Source organism: Polyodon spathula, chromosome 13, assembly GCF_017654505.1.
Source record: "Polyodon spathula isolate WHYD16114869_AA chromosome 13, ASM1765450v1, whole genome shotgun sequence".
Taxonomy (NCBI): Eukaryota; Metazoa; Chordata; class Actinopteri; order Acipenseriformes; family Polyodontidae; genus Polyodon; species Polyodon spathula.
The window spans coordinates 5,906,223-5,929,323 of NC_054546.1; the positions used below are offsets into that span (position 1 = coordinate 5,906,223).

Here is a 23,101-nt window from a genome sequence, read left to right on the forward strand (position 1 = left end):
ACATTGAATCAGCAAAGACACGATTAAAGAACATTTTGTTTAGTTTTGTTCTCTCAAATAAAATTGCACCTCTAAAAAAAAAAAATGACATTTAAAAATGAGGTCCTTTTTAAAGATTCGTGTAGCCTTGCTTGATGAAGACAAAAGACAAACTTCACTTTAATATTTGGTATTTGAGGCTTGGGGCTCAGTGTTTTCTTGTTGCACATAACAGTGTTGTATGAGTAGATTCTATATTTCAGACAGACTCAGAAAAAGAGGTCAAGTAGCTCTAGAAAACATAAAAAAAACCATATTTTTTTAATCTGTTTTACACTGATACACACACAATATCTATGAAAAAACTGCTGTCCCAGGAGACTGGTTAATTTCTCATTACGAAAAAAATTTTTCCCTAGTATCATTAAGGAAAAACGCAGCATTCGAAAACCTGCTGACCTTATAAAAACATTATTAAAACTTTAAGCACATGAGTCACTGACCCCTGAAGCATGTAGAAATCCAAAAAAGGGCACCGATTCATTGTTTAAAAAAATAACACAAACCTTAATAACTCAGTTTTCCTCAGAGCCTTGCATCATTATATGTATACCTTGCATACAGCAATCTCAGTAGACACCCTAACAGAAAAAAAGAATGATATATACAATGTATATACTGTATGTATGCAGTATATATGGGATGTCATGTGTTAAAAAAAAAAAAATTGTAAAAAAACATTTGTAAATGTTGTGAAAATAAATATTTTTTTTTAAATATATACATTCAGATATATAATTTATAAATCTAATGATAAGATTTAACATTTAGATAAATATTTAACTAAATCTTAAATATCTTAACTTACCAGTTTTATTTTCTTTGAGCTTCACACATCTGATTGAATGTATAGTTTATTAATGTTTACCAATGGAGGGAATTATTGCTGAATCTCAGTCTAGTGCAATAGTTTATCTTTCTATTCTACAGATTTTTGAAAAATAAAAAGTTAGTTTAAAAAGGATCAAGGGTCTTTCAAGTAAAGTGCAATAAAGCAAGCATATATTGTATATTTCCTTGTTTTATTTTGTGGTTGGCACTGATATTGCATAGTTAAAGTACTAACAAACCTAGCATCTTTTCTCCTTGATGCCAAATGTCAGCGGCGCAGGGCAGAGAATGTATAATAATAATAATTCCACTAATGCATATGCTAATGCATTCTATTTAATAATCATTTACCATATATCCTACAATTTAATATGCTAAGAAAATAATTTTAATTAAAAAAAACTGCTTTACTGATAAGAAGCTAGTCCTATTATAATAATACTCACTTAGAATTTATTTGTATCTTTCAGGCAGGCAGAAATGCATATCTAGGCAATCCAAAAGTGTATTCTTAGGCTCTTAGCAAGAGTAATATTGACTTTAATGATGGCAATAAGTTAATGAATAATATGTATGATCTATTAAAACAGTAAATATGCAGTGTTGGCATTTCTTAAAGCAAAGTTGCAGGGCATATTTTAAATATCTAGTACATTAAAAAGTCAAATGAGATTTTATTTTCAAATGTATGGATATTTATTGCTACCTCAAATTTAGTCTAAACAGTAGCATACAACTTGGATCACTGAGGGCACATATTAAATCTGCTTCAGTATTCAGCCATCAAGAATCATCTTTAGCCAATAAGAAATCAGATTCTGTCTGCGATATAAATCGTCCTGATACAAATGAAGTAGCTAGTCAAGCTAAATATGCCTTGAATAACACACTTGACCCTTTTATATTTTGATGTATACATAATGACTGGTGATTATCCTTTTCCATCTCGGCATAATTGTGCAAGCTCTTTACTCAAAACTGTCATTAACACTTTTTTTTTTTTTAATGAAAGGAAGAAGCAGCAGTTACAATTCGATAATGAAGAGAAACAACTTGACTAATTAGTTAAACCCCAAAATAAAATTTTTCAGTGGTTTTATTTTGGTTTAGTAACTTTCTTGAATTTGTTTTTCCTGGAAAAAAAAATAAGTGCGTAAATGACATGGAAATTGAATTTAGTTTGACATGTTTACCTGGAATATATAGACTCATTACTGACTGATTGTGGCAAAGTGGTTTGCAGTGTACAGGTGCAGGAGTGATGCAGTGACCAAATAACAATCCCTGGCAATACACAACAACGTGTAGTGCACAGGGTAAATAGTAGCTGGGTTGCAGTCCCAAACAATAACCACGCCTATCCGTCCCACAATGTAATAACACGGTCACCAGTCCTGGGTGCGTGCAGTAGTGCTCGTGGTGGGTGAGTTTATACGTGACAGTAGTGCCGCAGTGTTCTGTTTTGTGCTGGCCTTTGGCGACGGCTCCGGAACGTGTCAGCTGTGCACTAATACCAAACACCAATAATTAGTAACAAAACACTTGTGATACTTCCACAGGTACGTCTCGCAGGTCCTAATGGGTTCTATTATTAAACTAAAGTGAAGGACCAGATTGCGTCTCTCCGGCCCCTTTGTAAACAAGTGCAGCCGCCCCTCCAATCCGCAACTGCCACATCATTTCCCTTCTGGGTCAATGAGTTAATGCACTGGAGTTCTCCCATGGCCAGCTTGAGATTGCATTGACTGCATTTCAAGAAAATTGGATACCAATTACTGTGACTTTGTTAAATACATGGGTCAGCAAACCCAAAGTAGGCAATTCCACCCAAGTTTTGAAAGACATAAACAAAATGTATTATAAAATGTATAACTAAATCATAACAGAAGGTGGAAAATCAAACCGTAGCTAGAAAGGGGAAATGGTGGTCAATCATTATCCAAGTGTACATGATGGGATCCAGTAAAATAAAGAAATTGTTTATTTTCCACTTCCAACTTGGTCCTTTTTAAACGTTTTAGAAGGTTTTCAGTATTTTGTTTGAACAATAGAAACTATGATTTATGGCACAACAGAAGTTTCCTCCTGGAGTGAATGCCAGTAACAATTTTGTTCATGTTCCTGAGTTTTCTTAGACAGCTGCATTATGCTGTAAATGACAATATTAGTATAGATTGAGGTGGCTTATTAAATTTTTTTGTGACAATATATATGTACAGCCGAATACTCGCTTATCTACCAAACTACTACTGTGCACTTAAGTCAATTGGGTGTAGTTATGATTTTTAAGGCATTGTTACCGCAATAAAAACATTGTGTGCCTTTAATTCGAAAGTGTGTCGAAGTGTTGTAGAAAACATATGCGGGAGAAAAATGTTTAAAGAGATAATTGAAGCTTGTTGATCGTCTTTGTCTTTGCGACCTAGTACACTAGATTACCCTACATAATTCTAGCCACTAGACAACACAGGTTTGAGTTGTACTAGTTGCTAGAAGGTGCAGTGTTTAAAATGTAGGATTAGTGGATGTATGAAAACCCTTGCCTTATCTCTCATAGAGAAAGGAGGATCCCTATGCCCCATCCTCTCCTGCCAGTGATTACTCCCTGATCACCCTACTCTGCTGATGTGTGCACGAGGGTAGACTGGCATGGCATCTCCTCAAGTGTAATCCATTTACACCGGATGCATCTGGTCTGCCAAGATGAGGGCTTTCTATCTCTCGAGGAGTTAAGGTGGAAAAAAAGTACCTCCCAACTTCAGAACAGAAAATTATTATAAGGGCCTCCACATTGTGACATTGGCAACAGAGCAGCATGTTAGACTTAATCAGGAATTTAAAACATGGCATGGGTTAGTTTAACCTTCTGTAATCTAAACATGCTGAAAGCTATAGTAAATAAATACAAACTAATTAGTCCAGTGAAAAAGGCACATTTACAGTAGAACAATAATTGTTAAAGTAACGTGGTACATTGATCACTGGATTAACAAAAATGAGAATGAAATGTTTTTAAGGTGACAACTTTTCTAGTTTGTAAATACAGAGTAACCGGTTCCTTTGTGCCTCATAGTTATGTATAATTTAAGCAGGTTTCAGTATGTTAGGGAAGAAACTGGTGTAAGCACTTTTAAAAAAAGAAAGGCAGTGACAACCATTGCCATGTTCTTGAATGGTGTTAACTTAATTATATGTCACCACTTTAGCAGAATTCTCACAAGTTTTACATTTTTAAAGCTAGCTCTTCATGTTCACATGTTTATTGTACTTACCTCCGCACCCCCTTGCGTTCAGGGGTGTCCTCACACATTGTTGAGCTGCTGAGGAAGTAAATAGTCTTGCTCTCACAGCCTACTGTAAGTATTATTATTATTATTATTAATCCAGTTGTTTGATTGGCCAAATCCAACTTTCACTACAAATTGCGAGCTGGTGAATGTGGCACAATCAGCTTTCTAAACATTCAGAGCCAGCCCTTTTACGTCATCCTTTACTGTTAAGATTACTGTTTCTGTGCGCATATCCTGAAACTCGGAACACCTTACAATAGACAATCAGTTTGTTTTGAGTGTTATTAGGAGTATAGTCGTTAAGGAAAAAATAATCCATTATCTAATTCCTACAATAGTAACATACAAAGATGTACATAGAAGTATTTGTTAACAGGGTTTAACTCTAAAGCTTAGAATTAAGTTTCCCTGTGGAAAAATACAAATGACTATTTGAGCCAAAAACAAATCCTACAGAGTCAACTGAGGGTTTGGTTAAACTGAGTTGTTTCTCTTTATAAATCACTGGAAGTACAAATGTTAATGTCTAAGCAAGCGTTCTTGTTGACCTCTTGTGTTTCGTTTTAATTATAGATTGCCCTGCACTCTGTACACAGTCTTTGTTTCAGTTGGCATAGTTTGTTCTTGACTGGAGTGCAACCAAGTTAATCGGTATAATATTTTACATGACTTTTCCTGGAAAATAAACAAACAAACAAAAAACATGCTAGAAATTACTGCTAACATTCCACCCTAATTGTCCTTATAAAAGTTAATTGCATTATACCATGATAAAAGCATTGCAAAGTTTAGTAAAGCATAGTTAAAGAGTGCCCCTGATTTTAATATCCTAACCAAGATTCATCACAATTGGAAATAATGTAAAATGCTTGGAAATGCATCCTCAACAGAGGAAAATAATCACTTCACAAATGGGAACAATTAGCAGACTTAGAAAAGTGGCATAGGACTGAATAACATAAGAGAAAACAAATGAGGTGGTCATAGAGATCAGCTTTCGGGTGCATTAACAGAGACTTCTGGTGAAGAAAATTTAAGTGTGAAGCTTTGGTGATAGCAATGGAAGATATACTTGTGTTCTATCCTGCTAAACCCTGATAAAAGTTTCCTATAGTAAAAGCACAGCAAAGTGTAATAAAGCACAGTCAAAGCTTGGTAAAGCATAGGTAAGCATTAGAACGAATGTGGGAGGTATGGTAAAGCATATTGATAAACATGGCAAACCAGGATGATCTATGGTAAACTAAGTATAACTAAGGGAAAACTGAAAAAATACCGTGCTAAATAACCGTGGTGCAGTTTTATAAGGGAAACCCCATCAACACTGTAAAGTTTATTTGTAGTAATAACTACTTGTGAGGTTTTGTTTTTTTTTTACTGTCGTTTTCATCCTATGAGATTTGTGAGATATATTTTCATATTATTATAAATTTGCTGTTGATGTCCTGGTGAATGAGTTAATTGTTGACTAACAAACAGCTTGGCCTTATGAGCTTGTGAGTTGTTGTTCTTCAGAAATGTCATTAAAACATGCCTCACTTCTTCATCAGTTCTAACAGGATTTTGTGAAAGTCACGAGGGGTTTAATTAGAATTAGGTAACTTTAATTCATGCTTTGTGGCAAGGTGATTCATAGCACCTCAGTCTCATTATGAGTGCTGTATTGTTTTTCTCATCATCCTCTAGAGTTGAGACATGTTTCCTTTTAAATTTAAATTTGTTTAATTGATCGAACCCTTGTTGAATGCTGGTGTGCAGTAGACTGATCAACAACACTTTGCCAATTTCCTCATGTATTTATTTATTTTTGCTCCCCAGTGTCCGCTGCTGGGAGTATAGCACAGGTGCTGTTGAATGGTGGAATGCTCATAAAGCAAATGTAACATTTGAAGGACAATATGCTATGATAAAAAAAAAAAAAAAATGCCTCCAGCTGTACTGTACCATCTGGGATCTGGTGGTGTGATTTTTATTGTACTGAGTCAGAACTGAAGTTAAACAATGCACCAGCATGGTGTGTGGGAGGTGTGACTGTTTGATGAGAGACTGCACCAGTGTCCTCTGGATATTAGAAATCCAGTGGCATAATGTGGGGGGAAAAAGTCTAATTTATGTACTGCCACTCATATGGCCAAATGAATGCTACACAAAGAACAAGTTAAAAAAACACAGTAGACAATTTTTATGGTATAAATCTATAGAGATGTTCTTTCCGCAACAACATTATGCCTTTTATTCCTTTCATAAATTATTTGTTTGTTCTTTGCATTTCAAAATATGAAAATAGTATATGACTGGGAGATGCAATTTACTATTTAATTTTAAATATGTCTAGGGGAAGATTTAGTTCAAACACAGTTATAAGTATTTCAATTAATTATTTTATCTTGGCAAAAGCATGATTGAAGGTTCCCAATTCAATGAAAATACATTTAATTTAAATACAAAGATTTAAATGTCACTTAATTTTTTTAATATAATTTATTGGTTCAAAGATATCAATACCTGAGCTTTAAGTGCCAGACAAAATTAAACAAATACTTTCGAAAAGTAAAACAAAACTACTTTATTTATTCAGAAGTTGCAAAATTCAATAAAAATACTATGTGGCCGATGCAAGGATAGGCACAGTGCAAATAACTGGGGCTGCAAAGTTCAAATTGCCTAGCGGCCAGGCAATTATTTTGCACTACAGCCATTGTAAGCTTTAGAGCAATGCAAATTACTCAACACACACCAATAATGAGCCGCAATCATGATAATGAGGGTCACAATGAGCGGCCACACTTTAAGCCCGGAACACACTGCATCACAAAAAAGTCTTTGTCAGCTGGCATCACACACTGCCTGATGGAATCAAGGGACGCACAATTTGCGAGGTTTTCCTGATGTTTGACATGCCCTGGATGTATAAAGTACAGCGGCAATGGGGAGAATCAACAGGCAAAAACCTAAGGTTAATAATATAATTAGAATACATGTATGTCTCCAGTCATATGACCTAATGAGTTTGCTGACTCTGAGACATACAAGTGGGTATAACACACTAGCCAATGTGAGGGAGTCGCATCGCAAAATATTAAACCTGTTTAAACTTTGCAAGCCAACTGAAATCAATCGGCCGATCGTGTAAAATAGCATCGAAAAGCATAACAGACTGCCCAATGTGATTGAAAAACCATGTTGCTATTGATCCATTATGTCCAGTGAGGTGACTTAAGAGTACAGAGAGCAGTAGGTGCTGAATGAGATTTGTGGAGCACAAGCACATCATAGCTAACACCACTGGGGATTCAAGCAGAGAGGACAATCCATCTCAAACCTAGCGACCCTGGGTTTGAATAAGCAGGGTTTTCTCCAGCTTGAACTTCTCCTCCGATGGGTTTTCCTGCCTGTCCTCAACAAGAGCCAAGCATAGCAGCATCAGGAAGATTACTACAGCACTCTGAGGCCAATGACAGGTCTCTGAAGGTGTGTGGTTTATACAGCTCTTAATTAGTCACTTCTACAATGATTTGCACCTTGTCAGAGGAGGGGCAACATTTTTGGAGTGTCAGCAATCCTTACATCTCATTATAATATTTGCACCCGCTTAGTATTCCAGATCCCTGCCCAATTTCATGCTCTATTTTTCATTTGAATACATTTCAATGTCATTTAAATCGATTAATGATGGCAAAGGGCTAATTTGATAGCAGGTGCAGAATGCCAGGTGAAAACCATTTTTATATCCGCAGAATTTTTAGTCCCACTTTATGCCAGCTAAACACTGTTTTTTGGCAGCAAAGTTAGTTCCTATCTTTACATAGTGAATATGTAACAATTCTAATCTTGAAGTTTATACAATTGTCTTTAAAACATAGCAGTTTTATTGTTCACAAGAATAGTCTTGATTTTAATACATTTTAAATCTGCATTCTAGGCTCAATACCAAATTCCTTTGCAGTATTAGTTCAACACAACTTCCATCTTCCACCAGATGCTGCTGGAACTTTATATCTGAATGTCTTTCAGTAGACTTCTAAATATTCATTTAAAGCCTTATCTGTTGATCTTTTGCAGGATCTGCAGGACCATATGTTCTGATTTGAATCAAATCCTTCGTTTACCAAATTGTGCAGTCTGTGTTTTGAAGCTTGGTAATAAATCTAGAATGATATATACTTCCAGAAGTCTACCCAGACAGTGTCACCAATTCTCTTCAAGCCTTTGTTATATAATCTTTTCCTTGCTGAACTAGAAAACATATATATCTATATAAAACATATCTAATTTGAACTCCTGATCCTCATGTTCTTTTTGTTTTTAGGAGAGCAGGCTGAATTCAGACCAAGATGCTACAGTGGGGAAGATCTGTAATTTAAACAGTTAAATAAGTTAACAGATGGAAGAAGCACCTCGTGCGTTCACACACAGCCTCCAGCCTACTGTAACATCCAGAGGCTCTCCTGTGGACCGAGAGTCCACTTACTGACCGCAGTTAGCCCAGAAGATGACCGAGATGGACTACAAATACACTTTACTCAACGTGGATTCAGAGGACTGCCAGAAGAGGCCTGCCTTGTTCCATGTGGATAACAACAACCAGATGAATTTGTTTGCAGTTCTAGAAGTCAAGAGGGACATAAATCGAATATGGGGTGGGCTGCCTAGTTTCAGGAAAGCAAAAGTGTACAGTATTGGGTTGGGGCTGACTGTGATGTCTCTGGTGATGGTTTCATACATACTCACCGGAGACGAGAAGGGTTTCTTGATTACACCTTCGCCGTACCAATATAGCACCTTAAATAGCCCAGGCTTATTGAACAGTCACAAGACTAACCTGTCTTTCCCTTTCAATCTGTCATCTGTAAGGGATTGCACCAACATGAAATTAGTTATAAAAACAATAACATCAAACATAAAGTTTAGCACCAGGCAGCTGCCAGATTTAAAGGACCTTATAAAATATGAGCAACATGTGAGTATATATAGAAAGCTTGTCTTTTGTTTCTGAAAATCTTTCATGAGTTAGGCCTAAATTGAGATGTGGTGCGCTCTGAAATGTGCTTTATGTGTAAAAGTCACAGTCAGTAACGTGGCACAGGGCTACTACACTCACACAGAAACGTAACTATATAAAATCAAAAAAACGAAAAATTCAATATACTCTTCCTTTTCCTTCAACTTTAGAAACACCATTTGTGCATTGTATGTGTGCAGTTATCCAATGCTTTCCATGGATACCGTACTATGCATCTTTTATAAGGGGAATTTTGTATAATGCAGCTTGATATACAGAGCGAGATTGAAAAAAATACGTTTTCTGCCTGATTCGTCAAGCTTACATTTCAGTTCAGATGCTGTTAGAAAGCTAGTAGAAATATGATTTGATGTAAATATTTTTTTGATCTCCTTTGTTTAGCTATGCTGCTTCTTCTCTTTGAAGCCCCAGCAAATGCAGTTTATTTTCACTGCAAGGAATGACTCTTCAGCAGCTGTCCAAGCTTTTTCCAGCGAGCTCAGTAAACATTACAGCTGTGTTTTGTTTTTGTGTTTTTTCAATAAGTTGCAGTTTTTTTAAATGCTAAAAAATTGTCCTAACCTCTGCAACGTTTGTAAAATGTTGTCATTTACTTTACAGATGTTTTCAATCGTTCCATCCACATTCCTTCCAAATATTAAAAACCCATGTTGGTACGAAGAATACACAGGGAATGTCACTGCTGATCCTTATGGGACCAACTTGTATGCACTTTATTCAAAGCGCTTTCGAACTGTGTTTGATTACCTGAGAAATGCTTTCCGGGAACACTTGTACCGTCAAGGAAACAAGTACTATCGTTTTCGCTGTCTGCCCTACTTCTACATTATAGGGCAACCGAAATGTGGAACCACAGACCTTTACGACCGGCTGAGATTGCATCCAGACGTTAGGTTTACCACTTTCAAAGAGCCGCATTGGTGGACCAGGAAACGATTTGGTAAGTTAAAAAAAACTGTGTTTCACGGGAACATGTTTAATTCCATGATGCTGGCGTATTGTTTTGTTTACGTTAAATTAAAATAGTTAAACAATAGATGTAGACTTTCTATTGAAATCAGGGTAATAATGTGTACTCTGTTCATTTGCTATCATAACCTACAAATCCACTGCTGGAACTAATGAGTCATGTCCTGGTGGAAATATCCACAAGATAAGAGCTGATGGTTAATTCTCTTTTTAATCCTCTTGACCCTGGTCAATTAGGTTCTGTGGAGGGTTTTTAATTAAATAATGCTTTTCATGGTTGAACTAAAACATAGATTAAAATGGAGCTGATGGTAATTGTAATGGGTCTCTAATTTTAAAGTGAAGTTAAACCTATCTCTGTCTAGCTTCACAAAACCATGGACAACCTCTAGTTTTAATCTAAGACTTAACAGTGAACAATGTGTTCATTATATAAAAAAAAAAATACATGTTCTGTATCTCATTTAAAAGATATGACTGTCAAAGTTCATGGGAAACTCAAGTGTGTCGTTAAGTCGTGTTCACCATGCATCTTAAACAGACTTTAGAAAGATCTGAGGCTTGGTATTTACTTGGCAGCAAAGATTAGTTTATGTATCTCAAAGTCTCTCTCTCTCTCTCTCTCTCTCTTTCTCTCTCTCCAAATATAGTGCTTTGAAAACAGAGGGTATGCTGGTGTCATCTATTTTGTATTTGATTGCATTATGAAATGTGTGAGGGTGGGTATGCAGAGGGGAGAGTAGGGATAGAATTTACTCCTTGGCCAGATTTAGGCAATTCCTGACTAAGAACTAATGCTTCCAAATCCCAGTGCTTATTTTAGCACACATTCCTGATGACTTCCATTGCTGTCGGAAACATTTAAACTCTGACCTTGCAAAACTGGGAATCGGAAACTCCCCACACTGCATTCTTGGAAAAAGCACTGTGACACTTTCCTAGAAATAAAATGGAGGCTTTCCGTCCTGGAATGGTCAGATGTTCCACAAGACTTCAGCTTAAACTAACCTTGGCAGTACAGTATCTCCTTGTTTACTGTTCAGCAATAAATAGCAGTCTAATGAGAAATTACCCCAAAGGAATGGAAATAACATCTCAGTAAAGGAATGCGAATTGGAAAATAGTCCTGTATAGTCTTCTAGTGGCATTTACTATGGTCAGAAACCATGAATTTTTAAATTTCTTAACTTTATTTAAAATGTATTATAAAACATTATAGTGCATTTCATAGTTTTAGTATTTTTTTGTGGGGTAACCAGATTTGTTATGTGGTTCAAGATTTCATTGTAGGGTCTGTGGACAGCCTAACTAGGAAATCTGCTTGGTTCTTTGTGGGCTTGTAATCATATATGTCAATAAATGCAGTGTGTAAGAACCAAAAAAGATGAAAGATAGGAAGTATTTGTTACTGTGGTCATGGCAAACAAGAATAAGAAAACACACAGATTTCCTGTGACCAACATAAAACACTTCAGCCTGCACAAACACATTTCTGAGCTCCTTTTGATCATCAATTACATCTTTTTAATGAGTGCACGTTCATCAGCATCCCAATGATAAAATAGCTCCTTGAAGGGTAAAGTAAGGAAATCCTCTGTTATCTTGTTTCTTTGGGTCTCTCACAAGGACAATGCTCTGTTTTTGGCACAGGTATAATTCGCTTGAGTGAGGGGTTCCATGCCAGGTACCCAGTGGAGGACTACCTGGATCTGTTTGATCTAGCAGCCTATCAGATTCAGGATCACTTGCAGCTCAATTCATCCAGAAGCCAGCACAAACACAACATCATTATTGGTAAATATACACTGACATTTATTTGTTTTTTGTTTATTTAATTCCCTTTTATAATATGTGAAGGCTGTACAGTAAAATCTTGTTATAAGACCACCTCAGTAAAAAGGATTTGCTTCCCTTCATGGCAATGTAAAGTAATCTTCAATATTAAGGACCATCGTTGTATTCGTTATTAAGGCCGCCATCTGCAGTCCAAAATCAATCAATCCTCTGTGAATTATTCCTCTAATAATAAGAAAAAAGACAAAGGTTAAACTCTTGATACTTTTAGTGGTAAGGCCACATTTTCTGGTCATAGTTATGAGGTATAACTACATACATTTTTGCTGAGTTGTTGTTTTGTTTTTGTTTTTTTAACTAGAAATCCCACAGTGATGACCAACAACCAAAACAGTGTCATTTTTATTATCTCTGAAGACTTGAAATAAACATATTATTTGAATAATGAAATCAGTCAGAGATATGTTTGTAAAAGACATACAACACTCTCTCTCTCTACGCGGCACTCTGATTAAGGACTGATATGAGTCAAACAATTGCTTTTTGAATTGCCAGGAATAATTCACCATGTATTGAACACAGATGGCTTGCTTGCTGGTTTATTTTCCCACTTTAATACATTATCCATCTGATCAGAGAACATGCCAAAGTCCTCCTAATTATTAGCATTGCTATGCTGTGGTAGACTGAGAGTTGGGAGACTTGGCATTGTCTTGTAAACATGTGGTAAGCGAGATACGACTGTAGGCCTGATTCTACACCAAGCACCTTTAATTGGTGCACAATACCAGGGAGCCTCAGTCATGCTTAAGAAATGTTAGAACCACACAAATGTGAAACAATGAGCAGCACAATTAAAGGAACCTGTCCCCACAGTAATTAAAACATTGGTTTAAACATGGAGGTTATTTACATAAGAAAACAAAATTAAAAAGGAAATTCAGAAATACTGAAGCAATTATTAATTCAAAATAATGATTTTGCTTTTTTTTTTTTGCCCGCGCTTGCTAAATAAATATACAACTCATCTGCTGTTAAATTACATTTGATTAGTACAGTATTATTAATGGTTTATCACAAAACCCCCATGATGAAATTGTGAAAATGTTAGCTGTGCATTTGGACACCATATATAATTTCATGCTTCCTATACTTTCAAAATGACTTATGAAGAGAGACATGAGGTGGTGAGGTACCTTTTTTATAGTGTCTTTTTTTTTTTTTTTCTAAAACCCATTTTCATATATCATCAACTTTCATTTAACACCTTAGTACTGTTGAAATGTTAATTTACCGGTAATACAGTGCCTGATATGTTATTCACATAACCTGGGTCGTAAATCAGCTGGGAATTAAGCCTGACACATCGTAACAGATATCATCGCTGCACATTAGATCGGCCGTGAATACTTTGATAGCTTTTCAACATCCACTGTCTGTACCAAGAAAAAACTACTTCAAAAAAGCAGTTTCGGGTTGAACTAGCAAAATGAGAAGATGGTAGTTTTAGTGCACACCGAAGTAGAAGCCAGTGTTATTTGGATACGAACAGCGGATGTAAAGCCACAAAAAAACACTACAACGTGTTTAATAACTCTCTAAGTGCAAGACTATAGCCAGCACACATGTTTATGTTGGATTCTTGTTCCACACAGACTTCATTGTTTGTTTTGGTAATTTGCAAATGTAATTTTAGAGTCAATTTTCTACATTGTATTTTTATTACGATTTTTTTTTTTTTTGCCATTAAAAAAGTAACTACTGTTGACTGGTTTTGTTTTCCAGGTGAGGCAAGCGCTTCTACATTGTGGGATAACAATGCATGGGTCTATTTCTATGAAAATGCAACTGCCGAAGGGGAACCACCATTTTTAATCCAGGACTTTATTCACGCTGTTCAGCCAAATGCCAAGTTTATAGTCATGCTCAGGGACCCCGTGGAGAGGTAAGGCCTCAATCTTGTTTTGAAAATGACCGTACAATAGATGGGATGAATGGATCTTTAAAGATTTCACGACTGCACCAAAGTCCTATGCATCTACCAACATGCTAATGCTTTATGAATATAGTTTTTTGTATTGCTGGAAAACCCAAAACAGACATGACAAGGGACCCCCCCCCCCCAATGATAAGTCACAATATTGTTGTATTATTATTAGTAATTTAGTATGTGTAATTACAAAAAATATAAAATAATGCTGACTAGAGTAGTAACTTACAGGACTTCCACACAAATATCCAATAGCGTGTGGACCGGTGCCACAGAGCAAAGAAGCCATTGCATTTATAACTTTAGCTGCTTTACTACTGTATTTCTTTAAATTCTTATTAGTACAATTTGTTTTATGAAAGATCATTGTTCAATTCCAAATGAATAAGAAACAATTTAAGACTACTTGCAATCCCCTAAATTAAATGTTCGACTATTCTGGTTTGATAACTTTATTGATTGCATTTATTTATTTCTGAAAACAAAAATGTACTAGTGACAATTTAGAGTAAAGAGCTTAGAGAATCTACGCAGCTAAAAATGAAACTCAGACTGTGGTTCCTGCTTGGGACATTTATTCCGTATGGGGATATTATGAAACTAACCAGATCGACAGGATGAGCTGTATGACACATCCATTAATCAAGCATGAAAAATTCCTGAAATTAGTACAGCATGCAATTCAAAAACAAACAAATGCCAGTCTATTGCGATGCACACCAAATATCAAACATTGTGTTCTGTGCATCTTATTTGTAGGCTGTACTCGGATTACCTTTACTTTGGGATCGCCAACAAATCGGCAGATGATTTCCACGAGAAAGTGTTCGAGTCCCTGCAGCTATTTGAAAGCTGCATCTTGGAGTACTCAATGAAATCCTGTGTGTACAACACCACCCTCAACAATGCCATGCCTGTGAGTTAGCAACCCAACGATTATCCATCTTGCTGCTGTCAACCCCCGCGGCCAAGCAGCACGATGAGCTGCTGTTTGACCGATGCCAGTTTTGAAAGCTATTTTAGTTTTAGACTGGCAGAGCTGGGTTCTATAGTTAACACTATATAAAAACACGAAACTGGCAGCACATTAAAACCACTAGGAAATCAAATGCCAGTGGAGGCTTAATCGGGCCTAGAGGTCTCGGTTGTTGTGAGCCCTTGCTGATGGTTTTCTTCCCGTAGATGCCAGTCTAAAATGGGCACTTGGTAAACAAGCTGGCTCGCTTGGTACCACAACCTTTGCTAGAGAGGTGAAAGGCTGGGCCAGCAGAACAACCGCAAGTGAGACTTAGCATACAGCATGCATCTGAACGAAGTGGCATAGGAATGAAGAAAGACAACAGGAATGGACGCTTTATGGGAATGAGATCTCAAAGATGTAAAAAAAAAAAAAAAAAAAAAAAAAAAGCCAGATAAAATCCTCAAAAGAATAAGACGCACGTTAAGAATATTTATAAGCCTCTAGACTGTTGTGTGTATTTCTCGTTTAGTAACTTTTATTAGGTGTGTTTTTCTTGTTGTCTTGGAGAATCTGGCCTTTAAAACATCAAGGCTTGGTTAAATCTTCACTGGAGAAAGTCAGATTTAAAAGCATTTTAAAAAATGAATAGTACAGTATGCCTGGTTCCAGATTATTTTCCTTAATTAATAAGGATTTTTGTATAGCTACACTCTGCTCCAGTTGATTAGATTTTGTATTGGAATGCAAACATGCACTACCTAACCTAGCACTCTTCAATTGCAGCCAGGTATATTTTTTGCAACTGTATTTAAATAAGTAGGTACTGCTTGCATTTTTTAAAAACTGTATTTCATGCATTCACTGTTCATCGACACATTGCAAAGTGAACATGCAAGTAAAGATTTGATTTATACAAGCTTCTATAGCCTCCAGGCATCACACAATACTATTCTGCTTACTTGTTCCTATGCATTTTATAGTATACTCAGTCAAAAGCAAAAAAATAAATAAAAAATCAGACAAGAACAATTTCTGCAGAACTAATTTGGTTTTCCAGATTTATGGATATTAGATTGGTGATTCACACCCTATAGGATATAGATTTGAAGCTATAATTACCAAATCAATTTGCTATATGAATGACATTGCATCTTTCCTCAAGTGATCACCTGATATCTTGAGTCTTAAATATAATCAGAAGGTGAATTTATTAATGTAAAGAAGTACCAAGAATATTGAATCAGTTATTTCTCCTTTTCTCAGAGAGCACTGCATTAACTGTGTAATTACGTTTAGCCTCTATATAGAAAAATGTACATGTTGTTATAAGAGCATTTTATTTTTCTAATGAAATAAAATAAAACTACTTTCAGAGTTGTTTACTTCTGGTATGATAATTTCATTGGGTGTGCTAAAACTGAAAGGTTTTGAAAATTGGTCCCAATATCCTTTTCTATTTGCTATTAAAAGGTATATCCTCTTGCCACCCCTTCATACTGCACAATATAAGCAGCCAACATGCCACACACCCTCACATTAAGTGTACATATATGTGCTAATATTTTTCAGGTGAGATTGCAAGTTGGACTGTACATTGTTTATATACTGGACTGGCTGACTGTATTTGACAGAAACCAAATGTTAGTGCTTCGTCTGGAAGATCATGCCACCAATCGTAAATACACTATGCACAAAGTGTTTGACTTTCTCAGCTTAGGTAAGTGTATTTACTCAAGCAAGTATGTTTAAAGACAGGGGTGGGGGTTCTGAAGTAATTTGGCCTGTCTGTTATCTTGATGATGGAAGTCTTACTCGTGATGAATAGGGTCCATCTACTGGCACTTATGTGTGTTTTATGTGAGTTATAAAGATAATTGCACAGTTGTAAATGCATACAGTGCTCTCTCTCAATGAAAGATGTCCCTTTATACCGTAGAGCTGGCTACAATGCAGTATATTCATGGATCCCATTCCCTGCACGCTAACACTTGCATCCTCACTATAAGGCAGGACACAAGTACCACAGTCTAGTCCTGGCTACAGCTTTGGAGGAATGTAATTGCTTCTGTACTAGCTGCAGCGTTCTCACTGACAAGTTCATTTGCTGAAACACGTTGTTTAAGTTTTTAAAGCTATATGACCAGATAGTAATGGGTCTTATTGCTTTATCTGTATAAATTAAATGACCTTCACTGATTGTCTTATAAACCCGAGGCTCAGGCCTTGTTGTGTCTATTTGGATCTATGATGCATTTTATCTCTCTCAAGTTATGTTGATTTAGCTGAGGTTGTGATTTAAAAAATAAATAAATAAAAATACCATGCTGGCTCAATGGGATGGAAATTTTCTTCTGTCTGGGCCACGTTCCAAACTAGGTGTCAAAACTGAAGGCTCCAGTCTTTTAAAAGCTATTAATACAGTATGGACATAGCTTCACTAGATTTATAATTCAAGCAAATAATTATTATATATAATATATATATATATATATATTATATATATATATATATATATATAATATATATAATATATATATCTTTAGATAATTCCAAGTATCCATATATTACCAGGATATATTACCAGGAATTATTTTGGAATTTTATAAATTATAGTGAATATTATCCCTGCAATCTAATGTAATGTAATATGCCTGTATTTAATGCATTTGCATTGTTTTTTTTTTTCACTGTTTGTATTTAATATACTGTGCCCTGTATTTCACTATATTTAATGTATTATGCATTGTTCCTGACTATCTTGTAAAGGGCTTTGTGATGGTGGTCCACTATGAAAGGCGCTATATAAAATAGATGGATTGATACTATGAATACTTATTATGAGGAATGTACTGTATAATGAATGTGTTTATTTTACATCTGAATTCATCATGCTAGCAAAATATGCTAGTATAGTACATTACTTGTGCATTTAAATGTAGGAATGAATATAAACGTGTTTTTAATGGTTTAGGTCAAGGCATCCCAGCACATACAATACGATCCAGTTCACTTGCAGCATAGTTTGGTCACACTTTATTTTAAAGGGTACTTTTTGTGTGTGTAAACTTAAACTAGCTCATTAAAATGTTCACAAATGTTCATTTTAATCGGGATTATTAAATATGAACTAAATATTAAGGCCAGATTAGCACTAGATTTCTGTGGCACTCCAAGGTCAATCATATAATTTAAAAAGGGTTACATGAAAGGCACTTTTAAACTATAGTAACATACAGCAAATGAGACCAGTATTTATTTTACTACACCACAATCATTGTTTTTAAATTCCTCTGTGGTTTTTTGTGTTGTGTGTGTTTCTTTTTTTTTTTTGGTCAATAAGATTATAATTTTTCTGGCTGTAGTCTCATGTTTCTGTTTGCTAACTTTTTTTTTTGTGGTGCTTTTGTTTCTAATCATATAGGGCCTCTGACTGAGCAAAAGGAGGCAGAAATTACAAAAAGCCCAGCATCTAATACCAGAAGACAAGCAGATAAAAATCTGGGGCCAATGTTACCTGCAACGAGGGAGATTCTCAAAGACTTCTACACTCCTTTCAATGCCAAACTGGCTCAAGAGTTTAAGGATGACTCTTTCCTCTGGGAGAAAAAATCCAAGTTCATGTAAAAACTGTTTGTACAGAAAGCAAATGCTGATCATTTAAACAAAAAATTCTAGTATCATTAGTTTTGCGATTTTTATTTGTTTTGTTTATAACATAACACCAACCCAAACTGCGCTACAGGGAATCCTTTGACTACTATTTCAGTTCTCCAAGTTGTACAAAAATAAAGGCACATTATACTTATGTGGGTTCATTTTTTGAATCTGCCGTATACATGATTTTCATTAAAGCCGGGAAAAAAACATTTGTTAAAACATCACTGCTTTTTTTAACACTTGATCACCCCATACATGGAAGCTGCCATTTCACTGACACTCGCCAATTCAAACATTATTTCTCTGGTTCTAGAGTGATCCTAGAGTGATCGTCAATGACTCATTTGAAAGGTAAGAACTTGGACTAATTAGCTGTCATTTTAAGTATTTATTTAATATGTTCTCTCCTTTTAAAACACTTTGTCATTTTTACAGAACTATTCCTTTAGTCATAGCACCCCCCTTACTGACTCTCCGCGCACCACAGAGCTAGAGGTATATCACCACTACTCTTTTTTTAAAATCTTCCCAAAAAGCATATACTGTTTAGTGACAAATTGAAATGTTCATAGAGATCTGGGCACATTCAAGGCTACTTAATTTAAGCTGACAGAGAGAAGTGGTCCTACTTTTGAACTGGAATTTCTATTTGGGTGCTTTTAAAACAATGTGTTTAATACACCAAGCTTTCATTTGCTTGCCTTGCTGATTGGCAAAAATATCCTCCCCTGAAGAGGGACATGACTGTACCAGAGGAATACTAGCATAAGCCTGCTTTAAAGTGGTAACAGACCAGAGCTTGTACAAATATTTTCTAAGAACATTCTTGTTTTTTTCATTTGCTGTTCCAGACTTTATTTTCACGTTGACTCCAAGTAAGGCCTTTTATCCTGTTGTCACACTCTCCTCATCTACTTCCCAAGTTGACAGTAATAAGACCCCACCTCACCACACATACAGTAGTTTCCTTAAAGCTATTTAGCATAGAATTTAAATGCAAAGCTTATACTTATACAAAGCAGTGTATTTACACAAAGAGGGAATAGAATATAGGTTTGAATCTCTTCTAATCAGGTGCTTTGTTGGTATGTATTTCACACATTATCTGCAGCAGGATACGCCTCCAGTGAATTATAATTGCCTGAAATTTGTTTGTGTGTCTGAGAGATAATTAGCAGCTACCCATGTCTGGTTCCATCTCCTTCCCGGATTCATATCAGTTACAGTGCTGATAACAATCAATATAACAGTCGGAGCTGCATTGCGGTAGACCCAGCAGGTGGCACTATTACATTACGTACACTAATAAAGAAGTTTATTCAATGATGACCTTATTTTTACATGTAACTTAGCAACCACTCAGTTCATCAGTGTTCACTATAGCATGTTTTTAATTCAGGTTTATAAATAAAGTTAAATTTACTCACTGGAAGGGCTTTCATTGTGTGAGTAAGCCCTTCTTCCAGTGTATAAATAGCAGTAAACCAAGTGAGAATAGGGCCCCTAGTGATCAATACTACTAATACTAAAAAAAAAAAAAAAAAAAAAAAATTAGGTGACATTCTATGAGTGCAAATGGTTATGTTTACTACATCACTCACGCAGACAGATGATTACCTCTTCTTTGTGCTGTACACTATTTAAATTAGATCTTAGCTGGGTATAATTAAAGAAATTTAGCCAATGTAATTCATACCTAGTTTTGAGTGATTGTAAGAACTTCTGCAAAGGCATTTAAGGACAGGCTCTCGGCACTCAATTTAAATAAATGACACATAATGGCAAAGGGTTTTTTATGAGAAGCAGTGAAAATAAAAATTTGACCTTAATTAAGGACTTGTCAAGCAAAACAGGAACATTGCAGATGAAACCTTATCCAGTCTCAACAGAGCATTGTATTTTACAGCCTGCCATTTTAGACCCTGATCGGACTTAATGGAGGATTTAGAATAATATACTATATTACCATCTACATTTAAAAGGGCTAATACATCTTTAAAGACTTTAAAAACAACCTGCTTTAGATTATATGAAACATCATTTTATGAAATAATAAAACAGTTGACAACAGGATGTATCAAAGCATTTTGACTTGCAAGGTTATGGTGTTTAGCTTTGAAGTTCAGGATACATGGTACTACTTCAATATTTTGATTGACATTAGAGACACTTCATTGATTCTTTACTGGAATAGCATAATTTTAAGGTATTTCAGCATATTTTTTTTTTTTTTTTTTTTTTTTTTTTTTTATAAAAGGCCTCTGTTTATATTAATGCTTCCACTATTGAGATGTACCTGAGCTGGCCCTGTGTTCACACAGTGAGTGAATAACCTAAACATTCATCCACAAGGTGGCAGCAAAACTACACAAGTCAAGCTACAGTGCTTGTCTCTGGTTAACAAATCCACTGAACAACAAACATTGTGACAATAGTGGTTGATATTATGTCCCACTACTTCTTTTTAGGGGTCTAGTGTGTATTTTCTACAATGTGAATTCCAGCATTTGAATACTAGATAGTGGGTTATACTGAATTGATCTAAACAGATGAGAATCTAATCATTTAAATCAATTTGTATTTCTGCTGACATAAACTAAGAAGGCTTCACTGCTTAATGTTGGATTTGTAGAACCTTCTTTCATCACACAGTGGGTGTATTGAAATCCACTAGATCAATTTAATACAGAGCAGTAAGTATTCCATTCCAAACAACCCTAATAAGAGTTCCAGTGAATGAGCGGATCTCTTGCCTGGGGTTCAGTATTTTCCAGGCTCTTTTAGGTGAGAATATTTCTGTATGTGCTGAATTGGTGTATTTAGCTACCCTGCAGTTAGGGGTATACAATCAGTGGTGCAGGTAGGCGGCTCTTTTCTTTTGTTTCTTTAACCAACCCTTGCTGACAAATTGGCTTTCCAGAATTAATGATACAGTTTTTGTTTAAAATCCTACCATTTATCAGTTCACTAATTACTACATTTCTAGCAGAGAATGTTAAAAAAAAAAAAAAACTGCAGCCAGTTTATTTTCCTACCAGTGTGGAATGCATACCTTTGAAATAAGAGGCCTCGATGTTTAATAAAGGGGGCTGGCCAATGTAAAAGAACACTGAGTTTCTGGTGGAGGGTTTCTCTGCAAAGTCTTCAGAATTAACTGAGGGTCATTTTTCCATTGTTTGGTTCATCTTGGCCGCAGGCAGACAAGTTTCGGGCACAATTTTGCAAAGGTATTACAGACATTTCAGAGATAAAATTAAATAACTTGCAGGCCATTACTGTCCTAGGTTTCACTTATGGTCTATGTCGTTTGGCTGAATTTACTGTGCAGTAAAACATTCTGAAATAGTTTGGCAGAGTACTTCTGCATGTCTTCACTTATGCGGTTTTGTTTGTAGACCCCTGAGAAACAATATTGTCCCGGTTTGCTAGCATTGTGATATTTCTGCCACAAAAAAAACCCATTTGATATTCTTTCCATATGCCATATGTGGAGTCTTGTGGTTGGACAGGAAACATTACGTTGTTGATTTTAGTCTGTTTCATTTCATTTCAGATCAGGTCACCATAATAAAGCTGACAATTGAGGAATGTCCTGGAAAATTTCAGATTCAACACATTTTTCGTAATATTATCCTGCAATTTTTTTTTTTCTGGAAAATTAAATACAAAAATTCTAAATAAAAAAAAAAAAAAAAAACACACAAAAAAAATTGGTTGGTAACAAAACACAAGAAGAGGTTACCTACAGAAAAGGCAATAGAGGTTTAACATGTTTTTCCTGGACACTGCTCTTGCTCGACAACACAAAAGTCACATATTGTAGTTCTGACATATATCAGCCAAATAAACCCCTCAATAAAAAATCATGGGAGGTTTGTATGAGGAATTAAAATATCTTAAATGGCAGACAGTGTGATAGGAAGAACACCTCCTGACATCTGCTGTAAGAGACCCAAGCTGAGTGTTATTGTGCTGTCACATGTCAATTGACTTCTACCACGAAGAAATTATGTGTAAGTGTTTAGTGATTGTTATATATGTAGCTTTGTATTCAGAAACACAACAGATAGGTGTGACTCATCTTGCACTGCATTCACAGGGTGTTTCATAAGGAACGCACTATGGAAATAATAATACAAAACATTACAGAATGTTTGTTTTCCATTTAGTTTCAGGTTTACTAGTAAACAATCATTGCAGACAGTTCCACATACACTGTTGATCAAAGTGTGGACTTAGTGTCTGCAAGCCATGGGCACGGTGCTTGTAGTGCAGAAGAGGCCTTATTTTTTATATATGGTGCATTGTTTTTAAAATCACCCTATATGTTAGGATTTTACCAAGAGAAAATCTTTAAGATTAAAAGCACCTGGTTTATTATTACCTTAGGCGTCTCCTAAGAGGAATAGCAGACACAATACTTGTGTTGTCAGTTACAAAAACAAACATTGTCATACAGTACATTTGGGTCTAAGGCAATACCCCAATAAAGATCATACCATTATACCAGCACGGCATTGGTTCACTTTTGGAATATTTACAATCTG

At 35.6% G+C, this 23,101-nt stretch overlaps 1 protein-coding gene across 1 annotated transcript in view; it reads left to right on the forward strand.

Annotated features, from left to right (window-relative positions):
- Positions 1-18,773, forward strand: part of LOC121325255 (carbohydrate sulfotransferase 15-like) — a 35,400-nt gene extending 16,627 nt beyond the window's left edge. The window contains exons 2-8 of the mRNA XM_041267659.1: positions 8,470-9,120; positions 9,784-10,123; positions 11,803-11,946; positions 13,732-13,891; positions 14,696-14,852; positions 16,467-16,614; positions 18,319-18,773. Of these exons, the coding sequence (XP_041123593.1) occupies positions 8,653-9,120; positions 9,784-10,123; positions 11,803-11,946; positions 13,732-13,891; positions 14,696-14,852; positions 16,467-16,614; positions 18,319-18,521 (1,620 nt within the window). The 5' untranslated portion in view covers positions 8,470-8,652 and the 3' untranslated portion in view covers positions 18,522-18,773. The remainder of the gene's footprint in view (positions 1-8,469; positions 9,121-9,783; positions 10,124-11,802; positions 11,947-13,731; positions 13,892-14,695; positions 14,853-16,466; positions 16,615-18,318) is intronic.
- Positions 18,774-23,101: the final 4,328 nt, after the last annotated feature.